Source organism: Gracilinanus agilis, chromosome 4, assembly GCF_016433145.1.
Source record: "Gracilinanus agilis isolate LMUSP501 chromosome 4, AgileGrace, whole genome shotgun sequence".
Lineage (NCBI taxonomy): Eukaryota > Metazoa > Chordata > Mammalia > Didelphimorphia > Didelphidae > Gracilinanus > Gracilinanus agilis.
The window spans coordinates 163,525,259-163,541,712 of NC_058133.1; the positions used below are offsets into that span (position 1 = coordinate 163,525,259).

Consider the following 16,454-nt stretch of genomic DNA (forward strand, 5'->3'; position numbering starts at 1 on the left):
AATTAAACAAATATTATTATAGTTTAATGAAATGTCTATCTATGTGTGGTCTGCTCAGAAAAAGATGTTGATTAAGATTAGGTAGTATTAGCCTTAGGGCAGCTATATGGCACACTGAATAGCAGATGCATATTAAGCATGGCTATGAAGGGACACATTTTAATAGAAAAGATGGGGGGAGGAAATTTTGGAGTAAGAGGTTCATAGGCTAGTCCAAGAGGTAGCAAAGTGGCACAATGGACAGAGCACCGAGTTGGGAGGACCTGGGTTCAAATTTGGCCTCAGCTAGTTTCTAGCTGTGTGATCCTGGGTAAGTCACTTAACCTCAGTTACCTAGCCCTTACCACTCTTCTGTTTTAGGATTGATACTAAGGCAGAAGGTAAGGGTTTAAAAAAAATCTGAGGGTGAATCATCTCACTGAAACTCTCTGAGTCAGTTTCTTCATCTGTAAAATAGGAATACTAACATCTTCCTTTTAGAGTTGTTATAAGGATCTAATGAGAATATACATAATTATCTTGCAAACTTTAAAGTGCTATGTAAATGTGAACTATTGTTAGATGTAATACTAAATAAATCAAACACTAAGTTCTTACTGTGTGCTTAGGAAAGAAGAAAAACAACATAATTTCTGCTTTTCAGTGGGTTATATTCCACGTTAAGAATACGGCTTGCATCCTGATAAATCAAAGTAAAGGTAAGGATCGAGGGAGCCTAAAGAGATAATTCAATGTGCTCTTGATGTACCTGAGAAGATAAATGAAACTACAGTGAGTGGGACAGCTAGGTGGCTCAATGGATTGAGAGCCAGCCTTAGAGTTATCAGAGGTCCTGAGTTCAAATCTGACCTCAGACTCTTCCTACCTGTGTGGCCCCAGGCAAGTCAAATGGTTCCCATTGCCTAGCTCTTATCATTCCTCTTCCTAGGACCAATACACAGCATTGCTTCTAAGGCAGAAGAGAAGGGTTTAAAACAAACAAAAACTACAGGATGGAATTGTCCCCTAGGCTAAGACTCAGAGGAAAATGAAGACCCTTAAAAGGTGAAAGGAGGAGGGAATGCATTTGGAGGATGAGAGGATTCAGTTTTCCTGAATATGTGTAGGCAAAAAATGCTATGTTGAGCTCCAAAAGCATCAATAAGCTTAGGAATCCAAATTGGAGCCAGATTGCTAAGTGCCTTAAATAGAATAATAGCACTTACCTCACAGAGCCAGATTGCCAAGAGTCTCAAATAGAATAGGGATAAAGCCTGGAGCTGGGATTTCATCTCTCTACCAGTGCAGGATGCCCCCTTTTCTGTAACCTATAATCATAGTGACTTGCCCAGGGCACTGAGAGCTTAAGGAATTTACCCCAAGTCACACAGATAGAATGTTTTGGCAACAAGATTCAAACCTGAGCTTCCTGGCTCCAGATCCTGCTCAGTATCTGCCACAATTTGCTCCCCCACTCACACTTGCCCTAAATAGAATGAGTATAAAGAGACACAGTCAAAATATTTATTTTAGAGCAAATCATCACGCTAGACAATGAATTACATACTCTCAAGGAATTTCCATTGTAGTTGACGTGATCCCAGATAAATACAACAGATAAATAATCCCAGGCAGTAAGAACTACTGAGACATAGTAGAGTGGAGTGGAAAGAAGCTAGATCTGGAATAGGATGACTTGCTTTTGAGTCTAGGTAAGCCCTTTCAAGAGCTCCCTTTGCCCTTTGTCACAGTTTTGTCATCCCTGAAGAAGAATCTTCTCATCAGAGACCCTAGAAGTCTACGTAAACTGACAATCAGCTGTCCTTTCAAGGGTTTTGAATGATTGTATGTGCCACATCCTTGGTTCTGTTATAGTGTCCTTGAGAAAGGCTTGCACAAAACTGCTATAATTGTGAAGTCTAGAATCTCCCAGCCAGAGATATTCAGTCCCTTTTGCACCATTCCCTGAGTACTGTGCTTTCTTGGTGTCCAAAAGACTTACATCTCACTTATCCCAGATTTTCCCCAACTGGGATTCTTGGTGGCTCTTCCAGGGAGAGCTACATCATGGGTGTATATATGTGCAAATATACACACACAGGATTTATGTACATGATTGTGTACATATACATACGTGTGTGTGTAAAAGGTCTAGCCCTTAGTAGGACAGGAATCAAACATATTACATTACTGTTAATTAACCCCTGATTGTGAGTTAGTCAATAAATATTAAGTACCTACTATATCTTTATCTATATCTATATCTATATCTATATCTATATCATCTATATCTATATCTATATCTATCTATCAAGTAGTGGAGATACAAAGAAGACAAAAGACAATCTCTGCTTCAAGAGTTCACAGTCTAATGGAAGTGCAAGATTCAAATGAAATAAGATGTATAGGGAAGGGAACAAATATTTATTACATGCCTCCTGGGTGGTAGGAACTGTGCTAAGTACATAATGAATATTAGCTTATTTGATCCTTATAACAATTCAGTGAAGTAGATGCTATTATTATCCTTGTCTTATCCATGAAGCAGTGGAAGGAAACAGAAATTAAATGACTTTCCCAGGGTCATACAACTGGTATCTGAGACAAGATTTGAAATTGCATCTTTCTGGCTGCAACCTAACTACCTCTGCCCAAATCCCTCCTAGGATACAGACTGAACTGGAGATTAGGAGAGCAAAGACAGTAGTGTTAAGGGTATTGGGCTTCCTTTAGAAGGTGAGGTTTTAGCTAGAACCTGAAGGAAGCCAAGAGGTTGTGATGAGTAAGGAAAAAAATCCAAGGTTTGGAGGCATCCAGTGAAAATGCTTGGAGTTGGGAGTTACTGTGTTTTAAGAATAGCAAGAAGGCCAGAGTCACTGTATCAAAGAATACATAAAGGAGAATATGAGAGACAGGGGGACCAGACTGAAGGCTATTGCAAAAGTTTAGGCTGGAGGTAATGAAGGCGTGCACCAAAGATGTGGCAATATGAGGAGAGAAGGTAGTATATACCAGAGATATTATGCTAGAAAACTGATTTGACTTCATAACGGATTGCATTTAGAGAGTGAGGGAGAATGAGGAGTTGAGGATGAAATGTAGGCTTTGAGAGTGGGTGAGTGGGTGGATGGTGCTACCTTCACTAAAAATAGAGAAGTTCAGAATGGGCAACAGTGATGAATAAAAAAAAATATGAAATTTAGAACCCAGATGACTCAGAAAATGAAGTATTATTAAACATGGGATATTATTTTAACAAAGAGAAAGAAATCAGAATAGAAATCCAGTTTGGTCGGTTTAAGACAAGTTGGTTTTGTGATAAATGACCAGAATCTATAACATTAATGGGCAGGATGATGGCTAAAGATGTACAAATGGAGTTCAGAAAGGTCAAGAATGAAGGTGTAGATTTGGTAGAGATGAGAGTTTGGAATGAATGAGATCTCTCAGGGAGTGAGTGAAGAATGAGAAGATCAAAGGGCTAAGAGTTGAACCTTAGGGAATTGCTAACATACACTAAAAGAAATGGAAAAGTGGTCAAAGGAAGTGAAAGAAAAGAAAGATATAATTTCAAGAAAAGTCGAAGGAGAATAAAATTTAAGAAGAGAGGGGAATCAAGTTTGGGAATGTAGTGAAAGCCAGGGCAATGAAGATTAAGAATTCATTGGAAATTAGGAACTGATTAATGACTTTTTTAGTAAAATGAAGGAATAGAAATTAAAAAAATAACAATTTTTTCATGATGCCTTAATACATTATCACATTTGCATCTTACAAAACCCCTTGAAAGATAGATGCCATAAATATCATCCCTATTTTGCATATGAGGAATTTGAGATGATTAGGTGAATTGTCCAATATCAAATAAGGCGGTATTAGAGTCCAATCTCCCTGACTACAAGACCCACAGTATCCAGGAGATAATACTGCCTCTTCATTAATGGCAAAGAAATGAAAAGAGAGATCATACATTTCTTAGAGAAATTTTGGAGTAAAAGGAAAGAGAAAAGTAGGACAGTAGCTTAATGGAACTACAATGCCAAGTAAAAATGCCCAAGAAAGGGACATCTGTGTATATTTAAAGGTATGTGAGAAAAATCCGCTAGAGGAGGAGAAATTAAAAATGTCAGAGATAGCATCTTATAACTGATGTGACAGTGTCTTGGTGAAGGCAAGAGGAATTGAGGGGTCAAAGATATACGTGAAGAAATTAGCTTTTCTAAAAAGAGGAACACTTCTGATCTAAGATGAAAGAGAGGATATTTAGCACTTGTGGAAAAATGGATTTTTCTCAGCAAACAAAATGGGAGTCAAACTGCCAAGAATGGAGGTACTTGGGGTGGAGGTGAGGTGAGACTTGGGAAAAGACCTAACTGAAATAGTACATAGGGTCCTGGAACTTGAATTAGGAAGACCTTGGGACAAATTGTTCTTTTGATATTTTATAGTTGTATGACTTCAGGTAAGTCACTTACCTCTTAAGTCTCAGGTGTTTTGTTATGGTTGATTGGTTGGTTTCTTTGAGACAGCACAACAGAGGATAGAACACTGAAGTTGGAGGTAGGAAGATTTGAGTTTAGATTCTGTCAGATACCTAGTGACCCTGAGCAAGTCAAATAAAGTGTGTATGCATCAGTTACTTCATCTTTAAAATCAGGATGCTTCTTAGGTCCAGATGCCTCTTAGGTCCAGCTCTAATCAATGAGCCTATATAGCAGTAGTTCCCAAACTTTTTTGTCCTACCATCCCCTTTCCAGAAAAAAATATTACTTAGCCCCCTGGAAATTAATTTTTTTCAATTTTAATAGCAATTAATAGGAAAGATAAATGCACCTGTGACCATCACTGCTCCCTGGATCGCTGCAGCACCACCAGGGAGCAGTGGTGTCCACTTTGGGAATCACTGCTATAGAGCTATTAAAGTTTACAAAATATCTTACATTATTATCTCATTTTATGCTTAAAACAGTTCTAGGAGTTAAGTGCTATTATTATCGTCATTTTGCAGATGAGGAGATTGAAGCTGAGATTGATTAAAGGATTTGTCCCAGACTCAGACAGTGAGTGCCTGAGGCAGAATTCAAATCCAGGTCATTCTTACTGTAGGTCCAACTTTCTAGTCAAAAGAATTACCTAGTATTTTAAGGTTACAAAATGTTTTCCTTATAGTAGTTTTTTGAGGGAAATAGGACAAATATTATCATGCTCATTTTGCAGGTGAGGAAATGTGGACTCAGCACTTATATGACTTGTTCATGGTCACACTGCTAGCACGTATTGTAGTGGAATTTCCAGCTTTCAGACTCCAAACCTTTCCCCTTTCTATTCTGCCTTATTGTCTGTACAAAGAAGTTTTGTCTAGGAATCCTGAGTATAATAGTGGGGAGTACTGAAGCAGTGGATAAAAGAGAAGGAGATCATCACAATCCACTTCCCCTTATCCCTCAGACTTCTGGATACCGATCTCTAACTGATACTAGGTATGTCCTTGTTTTTAAGATTTTTTTTCTCCCATGCTTTCTCTTTGTGTGGTGTGTTTCTGCCACTTTCCATTGGGAGGTTCCTCCACACTTGTAAGCTGTATTTCCTTCTTCTTTATTTCTCCAAATACAGGACAGGCACCAAAACTTGGGAAAAAAAAACTGTGTGGACAGATTGACAGCAAACTCCTGTTAGGCAGTGCTTGTATCTCAGGAGTCATCACTGTAATGTCCTTCTTTGAGGTGGAAAACAGAAATTGGTCTACTGCTCAGGAGTTCATCTTTTCTGCTTTCCCCCATGACTGGAGAGATTCTGTCATCTGCTTTGTCCCATTACTCTTTATTTATGCCTTCATCATTGTTGGAAACTTGGTCATCGTCATAGTGGTCCAGGTAGATACCCATCTCCACACTCCCATGTATTTCTTTATAAGTTCCCTCTCTTTCCTGGAGCTCTGGTATACCACATCTACTATCCCACTTATGCTCTCCAACCTGCTTAGTGAGAAAAAGAGCATTTCCTTAAATGGCTGTATGGTGCAGTTGTATTTTTTCCATTCCACAGGCATTAGTGAAGTGTGCCTTTTGACAGCCATGGCTTTTGATCGCTATTTGGCCATCTGCAAACCCCTTCATTATCCAACTATTATGACACCCAGATTATGTGCCCAATTGACCCTCATCTGCTGTGTCTGTGGCTTCATCACACCCCTGCCTGAGGTGGTGTGGATCTCCACACTGCCCTTTTGTGGCTCCAATCACCTGGAGCATGTCTTCTGTGACTTCCTCCCACTCCTCCGTTTGGCATGTACAGACACCCGGGCTATTGTCATGATCCAGGTAGTTGATGTGGTCCATGCTGCAGAGATTGTCACAGCTGTCCTTCTCATTTTCCTCTCTTATGTTGGTATTGTGGCTGTAATCTTGCACATGCGTTCAGCTGAAGGTCGTAGAAAAGCTTTCTCTACCTGCGCTTCCCACCTCATGGTCTTCTTATTGTTCTTTGGCAGTGTAGCACTCATGTATCTGCGTTTCTCAGCCACATACTCCTTGTTCTGGGACACAGTGATTGCCCTGTCATTTACTGTTCTGTCGCCATTTTTCAACCCTATTATCTATAGCCTGAGGAATAAAGAGATTAAAGAGGCTGTGAAAAAAACATATAAGTCAGCCAAGAATCTTTTCCTGTAAGACCAAGTGATACATCAATATTTTGATTGATGTCATTAATGTCAATATCCTTCTATGAAAACTAATTACAACTTATTTGTGTCTTCTCAACCTATGAATCCTAAGTGGAAGTCAATATCTGGTTCTTTTAAAGATTAGAATTCAAATAAAATCTAAGAATCAACAGTGTGCTGAAAAGAAATATGCTCATTTTTTAGAGCATGCTTACAGAAAGTATCATTTATATTAATGTATTACTTCTTTAGGACCATTAAAATCAAAACTAAAAAAATGATAAGCAAAGAGCTTTTTTGTCACATTAGTAAAAACCAGTGAATTGCTTTGATAAAAATGCTAGAGAGCTGGTCAAATATTGATTATTTCTCTGATGTAGATTTCATTCAATAAGAAGGAATGCTCTGAATATAGGTACCTCAACACTCACCCCGATTCTTGACTTAATTTTATAATAACTCATGTTTATATAGTAATTAGTGGTTTGTAAAGTGCTTTGCAAACATTATCACATTTGATTCAACAAATGTATTATTATGTGATCTGTTCCCCCAAACTGTCATTTTTTCCAATATGAATTATTATTTGATGGATTCAGGTCTATGATAATTTGGAGAGAAACTAGAAGAACATTTCTTTTAAAAAATTTTACGTCATTCAGATTTCTCTGTGCATCTCTCCTTTCCCCTTCTCAAAGATCCATCCCAATATAACAAGTAAATTTTTTGAAGGAGAAGAAAATCAGAAAAACGAATAAATTTATCAACAAATAGATCTGAAAATATATGTGATGCTCCACTCTATGAACCTTTTAATTCTGCAAAGAAGGGGGGTGGTATTTTCTATTTCTTCTTTATTACTGTATTTGTTCTTTGTAATTTTAAAAATTATTTATCAATTTTATTCTCATTTTGATTATTGTAGTCATTGTATATATTGTTTTTTTGGCTTAGCAAAGCATTTCTGATGATCATGGTGCCCTGTTTCCCTCACTGAGTGAAGGAAATTGGCAATCACAATGGGCATCAATCCCAGCTACAGTCTAAGGAAGGAAAGGGATATATATATATATATATATAAAGTCTCAGGTCTGTAATTCTCTATTTCCTTCAGTTGTCCTTGACACAGAAGTTTCCTAGTTTTCCCTGGAAATAAGGAATAGACAGTTGCCTGTCCTATTTGCCATGTGGATAATTGGAAGCTGATTTTGGGCATTGAGAATCCAGTTGGTGATGGTAACCAGAAGGTGACTGGGACTAGAGGAGAATAAACCAAGCAGAGAATTGCACAGTAAGCCAGACTTGGGAGCAGAGGCAACCAGGAACGTCAGGATGGAGTACAAGAATAGAGAAGGACTCAAGTACCTGTGACCATCTATCTTCAAGAATTATTATTACTTTTTGGCTGGATCAAGGGTGATGATTATGAAAGACTGGCACAACAGTTCTAATATCACTTGATCTCAATTCCCACACTTACTCTATTTTTCTTTTTTATAGCATGTGGGCTCAAGCTGGCATCTTACACACATACCCCTTCCACCTGGTTTCCTTTTTTTGTGAGTTAATGCAATTTGGAAAGTCTCTGGTCATATTCAAAGAACAGGGATAATAAGCATTGAAGAAGTTTTTGTAGATATTTAGAGATGGTGGGCTCCATGTGAAAATGCTTCATAATTTCTCTTTCATTTCCATGATAAATACATTATGTGAGCATAGTATGTTATATACCTGCAACCTGTGAATGGGAAAGGTGTTGACTCAGATTCTGAACATAGAGGGAAGACTCTAGAGTCATAAAAGTTCCATTATCATAGTTTGGTAATATTCTGTATTATCATCTGGCTAGCTTATGGATGTGTCCAAAATGAGTTTAATTTACTCAGAATTCCTGCTAAATTTGGGCTCAGGTAGGCATTAGAGTAAGATTGGGTCAAAATAGTCTAGTCTTGTGTGGTGAACCTATGGTGGGCATGCTAGAGTATGTCAGAAGGGGCTGTTCCCTTCCTCTCTCCACTCATACTTCCCCACATGACCCACCTCTCTGCCTAGACACCCAGTGGGAGGCTTCCTCCCTCCCCTCTCTGGGGTAAGGTCAGGGACTCACATGCAGTGTGAAGGCTTCAGTTTGGGCATTTGTCTGTAAAAAGTTCACCATCATTGGTCTAGGCCAGTGGTTCCCAAACTTTTTTGGCCTACAGCCCCCTTTCCAAAAAAAATATTACTTAGCCACCCTGGAAATTAATTTTTTTAATTTTTATAGCAATTAATAGGAAAGATAAATGCACCTATGGCTATCACCGCTCCCCTGGATCACTGCAGCAGCCACCAAGGGGCAGTGGCGCCCACTTTGGGAATCACTGGTCTAGCCATTTCCTGGCTATGTGCCTTCTAGTGGCCAGTGGAGATACTGTTGTATTTAGGCAACAGGGTCTTGAATAAGCTAGATAGTAAAGGATATCACTATTGGGATGGTAAACAATAAACAAACAAAAACCAATCCAGTTCCACCAGTAGGCACATACTCTGAAGAGTCCTGGGAATTACAATGTTCCACGGATTACTGGCCATTGAAACCTTTTCTCTGTAGCCATTATCCTGGTAAATGAACATGTTGGAGAAGAGACCAACCATCCCTATAACCACTCCTACTAATTGCCAACAAACTACCATAAGAGGGCAAACCAGGTGGACCAAGGAAGAAGCAAGGCAACCTATATTAAATATAGGATGTGGCATGTTCCTGTTTAGACAAATCACCTCTACCACCTCATCCACTGTTTAATCCTTGTGGAGATATCCTAGGACCATAATCTAAGAGTCTATGGAATTGCAGAATCTTTCAGACCATCAATCCTATTTCTAGCTCAGACCAATATCCATCCTCAGTAGAAGGATCCCTCATGAAAAAAGGATCTTCCACTTTTACTGCAATTATCAACAACTCATAAGGGGCTGCTATGGATAACTAACCTCAAGAGCCCCATTAATAGCAATGCCTATATTTTCCTCCCCCAGACAACTAGCTTTGCTGCCAAAGGAGTAAATTTTGTGAAAATGGTACTTGATATTCTTTTGCAAGTACTGTAGCTACCATCTCTTCAGCAGCAACAGCTGCTAAAGAAATGGAAAAAAGAAGTTCTCACCACCATTTGCAGTACTAGGTCTCAAACTATAACAAAGCAGTAATCATCAAAATATCCAAGATTTGGATTTAAGAACTTACTATTTGACAAAAATTGCTAGGAAAATTGGAAAGCAGTTTGGCAGAGACTAGGAATCGATCAATATATCACACTCTATATCAAGATAAGGTCAAAATGAATACATGATTTAGACATGAAGGGTAACACCATAAGCAAATTAGGGGAACATAGAAAATTTTACCTGCCAGATCTATGGATAAAGGAACAATCTCTAACCAAATAAGCAGAGAGCATTACAGGGTATAAAATAGATAAATGTGATTACATTAAATTAAAAAGTCAATACAGCCAAGATTAGTAGGAAAATTAAAAAATAGATAACACATTTACAGTAAGTTTCTCTGATAAAGGTCTCATCTCTTAAATATATGGAGCACTGATTCAAATTAATAAGAATACAAGTCATTCCCTAATTGATGAATGGTCAAACAATATGAACAGGTAGTTTTCAGAAGAAAAAATGCTTTAAATCACTATTGATTAAAGAAATGTGAATTAAAGCAACTTTGTGGTACCACCTCAAACCTAATGTGACAAAAAAAGGAAAATGACAAATATTAGAGGGAACAGAGAAAAATTGGGACACTAATACATGGTGACATACTTTTGACCTAGTTATATCACTAGTAGGTCTATATCTCAAAGAGATTTTAAAAAACGGAAAAGGACCATTAAGTACAAAATATTTATAGCAGAACTTTTTGTCCTGGCAAAGAATTACAAAATGAGGAAATGTCTATCAATTAACCAGACAAGTTGAGGTATACGATTGAGAAGGAATACGAAATGATAAACAGGATGGCTTCAGAAAACTGTTAGAAATCTTATATGAACTGATGCAAAACTGAGTAAGCAAAACCAGGAGAATAGTGTACACAGTAACAACAATATTGCATGACCATTGTGAATGACCTAGCAATTCTCAGCAATACAATGATCTAAGAAAATTACAAAAAACTTATGATGAAAAAAGTTATCCATTTCCAGAGAAAGAACAATGGAGTTTGAATACAGATCAAAACATAGTTTTTAAACTTCATTTATTTTTCTTGTTTTCTGTTTTTTTTTCCCACAACATTGTAATATGGAAATATGTTTTACATGACTGAACATGCTCTATCAAATTGCTTGCCTTCTCAAGGAGAGTGAGGAGAGAAGAAAGGAGATAATTTGGGATTGAAAACATTTAAAATGAATATTAAAATTATTACATGTAATTAGAAAGAATAAAATATAAAAAACTTCACTTGGAAAAAATTTTTCACCATCAAAGATAATACCTTGGCACCATAAAATAATAAAATATTAAAACATATAATTTTATTATTTGAATTTAAATTAAAGAAGATTCATTGCAACATATTTTGCCATAGAACTTCAAGGATTATAACATATTTCTGTGAGATTTGTAGCTAAAAATTCACATATGTGCTACCTCTTTCTATTTTTTCATATTATTTTATTAATTTTAGAATATTTTCCCATGGTTTAATAATTCATATCCTCTCCCAGTCCTTTCCCTCCCTCCCATCCCAGAGGTGACAAGCAATTCTACTGGGTTATACATGTATTATCACTTGACAACTATTTCCATATTATTCATATTTGTAATAGAGTAATCTTTAAAAAAACATAACCCCAAATCACATATACATCCATATAACCAAATGATATATCATCTGTTTTTCTTCTGAATTTCTATTCTCATAGTTATTTCTCTAGATGTGGATAGCTTTCTTTTTTATAAATTCCACAGGTTTGTTCTTGATCATTGCATTGCTATTAGTAGCAGTCTATTATACTTGATTGTCCCATGATGTTTCAGTGCACAATGTGCACAGTGTTCTTCTGGTTCTGCTCAATTTACTCTGCATCAGTTCATGGAAGTCTTTCTAGTTCATATAAAAATCAAACAGTTCATCAATCCTTATAGCACAATAGTATTTCATCACCACCATATACCACAATTTGTTCAACCATCCCCCAATTGAGGGTCACCTGCTCGTTTTCCAATTTTTTACCACCACAGAAAGTACAGTTATAAATATTTTGTACAAACATTTATTTTTATCTCTTTCGGGGTACAAACCCAGTGGTGGTATAGCTGGATAAAAGGGCATACAACTTTTAAATCCATTTGGGCATAATTCCTAATTGCCTTCCAGAATGGTTGGATCAATTCACAACTCCACTAGCAATGCATTAGTGTCCCAATTTTGCTATATCCCCCTAACATTTATTATCTTCATTTACTGTCATGTTGGCCAATCTACTATGTATGAGGAGGTACTTCAGAGTTGTTTGATTTGTATTTCTCTAATCAGGAGGGATTTAGAACACTTTTATATGTGATTATTGATAGTTTCTTCATCTGAAAACTGTCTATTCATATTCCTTGACCATTTGTCAATTGGGGAATAGCTTGATTTCTTGCAAATTTGACTTAGTCCCTTATAAATTTGGGAAACTAGACCTTTGTCAGAGAATTTTGTTATAAATGTTTTCCCACTTTATTTCTTCCCTTCTAATTCTGGTTGCATTGGTTTTGTTGGTACAAAACCTTTTAAATTTAATATTATCAATATTATTCATTTCATATCTTGTAACGTTCTCTCTCTCCTACTTGCTCTTAAATTTATTCCTTTCCCATAGATATGACAGGCTTGCTATTCTATGTTCACCTACTTATTTATGATTTCACTCTTTATATTTAAGTTATTTACTCATTTTGAATTTATCTTGGTATAGGGCTTGAGATGTTGATCTAAATATAATTTTTCCCATACTGTTTTCCAATTTTCCCGGCAGCTTTTGTCAAATAATGAGTTCTCTTTGCAAAAGCTTAGATCTTAGGGATTATTGAACACTAGTTTGCTGAGGTCATTTACCCCTAGACTATTCCATTGATACACCCTTCCATATCTTAGCCAGTATCATATTGTTTTGATGATCACTGATTTGTAGTACAGTTTAAAATCTGGTACGGCTAGGCTCCCATCCTTCCTATTTTTCATTAGTTTCCTTAATATTCTTGATCTTTTGTTCTCCCAGATAAACTTTGTTATATTTTTTCTAATTCTATGAAAGAGGTTTTTGGTAGTTCGATAGATATGACCCTGAATAAATAAATTAGTTTAGGTAGGATTGTCATTTTTATGATATTAGCTCATTCTATCCATGAGCAATAAATGTTTTTCCAATTGTTTAGATCTTAGTTTTATTTGTGTGAAAAATGTTTTGTAATTGTGTATCTCTTTAATACTAAGTCAACTCAAAAGCCACCATTGTCTTGACTTTCTACCTGTATCTCCATCACTTACCATAGTGCTTTACACATAGTGAGAATTAATTAAATTTTTTTTCATTCATTCATTCATTCATTCATATCAAATGAATCTTGCTTGAAATTTAATACAGTGACATACTGATTTTTGTAAATTTATGGAAGGCACAAAGGAACATTGCTTTCACTGTGGCACAATTTATTTTATTATTCCTGATTTGCAAATATGGAAACAGAGAGAGAATAAAGAGCTTTCTCTAGATTATAAGGCTGATACAATTTGCCACACTGCTCTTGACATATAGCAGCACTTAATAAACACTTGTTGAATTGAATTAGATTCTCATTTCCTCCTACTGACAAGATTTCTTTAAAGTCTACCCCATTTTGGAGTCAAAGGCAATGAGATATGAGAAGAATGAATGAATGAATGAATGGATGGATGGATGGATGAATACAAAATTTAGGTCTCAGAAGTGGTATATATACTTGAGACAGAAACACAAAAATAAAACAGTCTATGCTTTCTAGGAGATTATATTTTAGGAGAGAATACACATACAGGATCAGAGTAGGGAAAGGAAGTTTTTGTCTTAGAAATCACAGGAATGGTGAGCAAAGTCATAATAGTCAATTGTCATGCCCTTTCTAGGAGAAATGGCCATATTGATTTGATTAGGATTCCTAGAGCAAGAAGTGGGCAGAAGTGGAAGGCATGATGTAAAGATATCAAGATATATATGATGGATGAATATGAAATGCAAACTAGAGCCAATCAGGGATGAGGATTCACTTGGAAAAGGATTTCATCAGTAGGTCACATGGAAAGATGTCAAAGGATATCTGTGTTGAATGAATGTTCCCAATAAAACATGCAAGGAATTAATTCAGGATATAACTAAGGAACATGGGTCCTAATTGTCATGAACTAGGCCTTGAAAGTCTCTTTTAGGAATTCAGATTCAGGAATTTTTTAAGTGCCTATGATTATTGCTATAGCAGACACTGATAAATAGATCCCTATATTCTACTAGCTTTTCTGCAATAAAGAAAAGACACATACATTCAAAAAGGAAAATCTGTATCTATCTATGTATGTATATGATGCTGTTAGTCCTTCATTTTCAAAGAGGACCAATGATTTCATGGGAGTGGTCTTGATTTGTATAGTTCACAATCCACAATCCTTGTTTCAGCTGCCTTCATAACCTTTGGAACAAATTGTTCTCATCTGGCTATTCTAAAAGAAGTCTTCACATTCTTGGACACCCCCACCCCCAATTCACCAATACATTTGAAGCCTATTGATTATCTTCAACGTGGTTTAGCCCATCAGTGGAGATGGTTTACCAAGATGTGGCTGCTGCACATACTACAGCTGCTTGAAGCCACAGGTGAGAGTTGAGTACCAGGTGTACATGAAAGTTCAACGAGCAGTCCTGAAAAGGATTAGGCAAGCATTCACTCTAGATGTTCTAGTTCTCCTTGAATATCCTTACACCCCAAATATGTGTATATACATATAGACACACATATATATGTATGTACATGTATTATGTGCATCACATACATTTGTATATAAATACATAAAATGTTTATGTGGATATGTCATGTTTATGTTTATATACAATTTGTGCATGCACATCTACTATATATATATGTACACACACATACACACATACACATACACATATATGTTTCCACAATCAGTATTGAGAGTCAGTTCTGGGCAATAAGAAAGATACATAAACATGTAAGATGCATCTCTGCTCTCTAATAGTTTACAACTTGTTTTGGAAGATATTACCCATTCAGAAAAGAAAAGTTGATTAAAAATACAAGGCAGTATGGGGTTTTGTATAAATAAATAAGAAAGACAATAAGAATAATATTAGTTTAGAGAAGGAGAGAAGAGAGAGCAATATAGTCTGCAGGTTTCTAGGAATGCCTCTTAGAAAAAAATATAACTTGAGTTTGATGTTGAAGGATGGATGGAATCAGGATAGATGGAAGGTGTTCCAAAAGGTGGAACAAAAGAAGCAAAGATTCCTTGATAAGATGAATAAAAGAAAAAAATAACCTATATCTTCCTCCTATTATGTATTCTGACATTGTCATCTTGGATTTTAAGAAATTATTCCAGGATAGTGCCAAGTTTTGGAGGGTTTAACCAAGTTGGATAAATTTCAAATTTAGACTCCATGATAGAATGAAAGTCTGTCACTGAAGGTTTAGCCTTAGCTCTTTGGAAGTTTAGATAGGCTTATCATTAGAGCAGTGGGCTATGGAATATTAATAATGTCAGCTTTTATTTTATCTCAGATTTTTCAAAAAGGTTATATGAAGTATACATGTGTTATGATGTATGTAAATGACAGGGTTATCCACACTTGAGATCATAGATGCTTGAAGCACTGGGACTTTGAAGAAGAAATCAAGGAACAATGAATGGCATGTAATAAAAGAGTGTTATTGAAATGGAGGATTCATTTGTGGGAGGGATACGGCAGAAATTTAAATTAATGGGTTAAGTATAAAGCATGGAAAACTTTTGAATAGCAGGCTGAGAAAACTGAACTTTATTTCATAGGCAATGAGGAAATCAGTTAATCAATCAACATAAATTTATTAGGCATCTACTATATGTCAGGCACTTTGCTAAGGGCTAGGGATACAAAGAAAGGCAAAGGCAGTTTGCTCTCAAATTGCTTATGGTCTTGTGGGGAGGACAAAAGGAAAGCAATTATGTACAAACAAGATGTACAGAGGATAAATTGACTACAATTTACAGAGAATGAACTAATATTACAGGTGATCATAAAAGGCTTCTAATGTACATAAGGTAAGATTTTAGTTGAAACTTAAAGAAGTCAGAGAAGCCAGGAGGAAGAAATGAGGAGAGAAAGAGTTCTAGGCATAGAGGAAAACCAGTGGAAATGGCAAATTCTATGGCAAGAGTTTTTTATATGAGGAACAGCAAAGAGGCCATCATCATTTGATCAGAAAATTTTGGGTAGTGATGGTGTGAGGTATATGAAGACTGGAAATATGAAGGGAAGGGCAGGTTGGGATAGGTTTTTAAAACCAAACATGGGATTATATTCATATCTTGAAATCCAATATTGTTTTATTTCCAACTGTAAATTATCCATCTGTCACACCTTTCTTCACTGAGAAAGCGGGAAAAATATAACCTGTTATAGACATATATAGTAAATAAAAGCAAATTCCAACATTTGGAGGAAGAAGAAGCATGAGGAAGAGGAGGAGGAGGAAGAGGAGGAGGAGGAAGAGGAGGAGGAGGAAGAGGAGGAGGAGGGAA

The 16,454-nt window shown here is 36.4% G+C and overlaps 1 protein-coding gene across 1 annotated transcript; it reads left to right on the forward strand.

Annotated features, from left to right (window-relative positions):
• Positions 1-5,687: 5,687 nt before the first annotated feature.
• Positions 5,688-6,650, forward strand: LOC123245650 (olfactory receptor 6K2-like). The gene has a single exon (XM_044674620.1). It carries the CDS (start codon positions 5,688-5,690, stop codon positions 6,648-6,650), a length of 963 nt encoding a protein of 320 aa, XP_044530555.1.
• Positions 6,651-16,454: the final 9,804 nt, after the last annotated feature.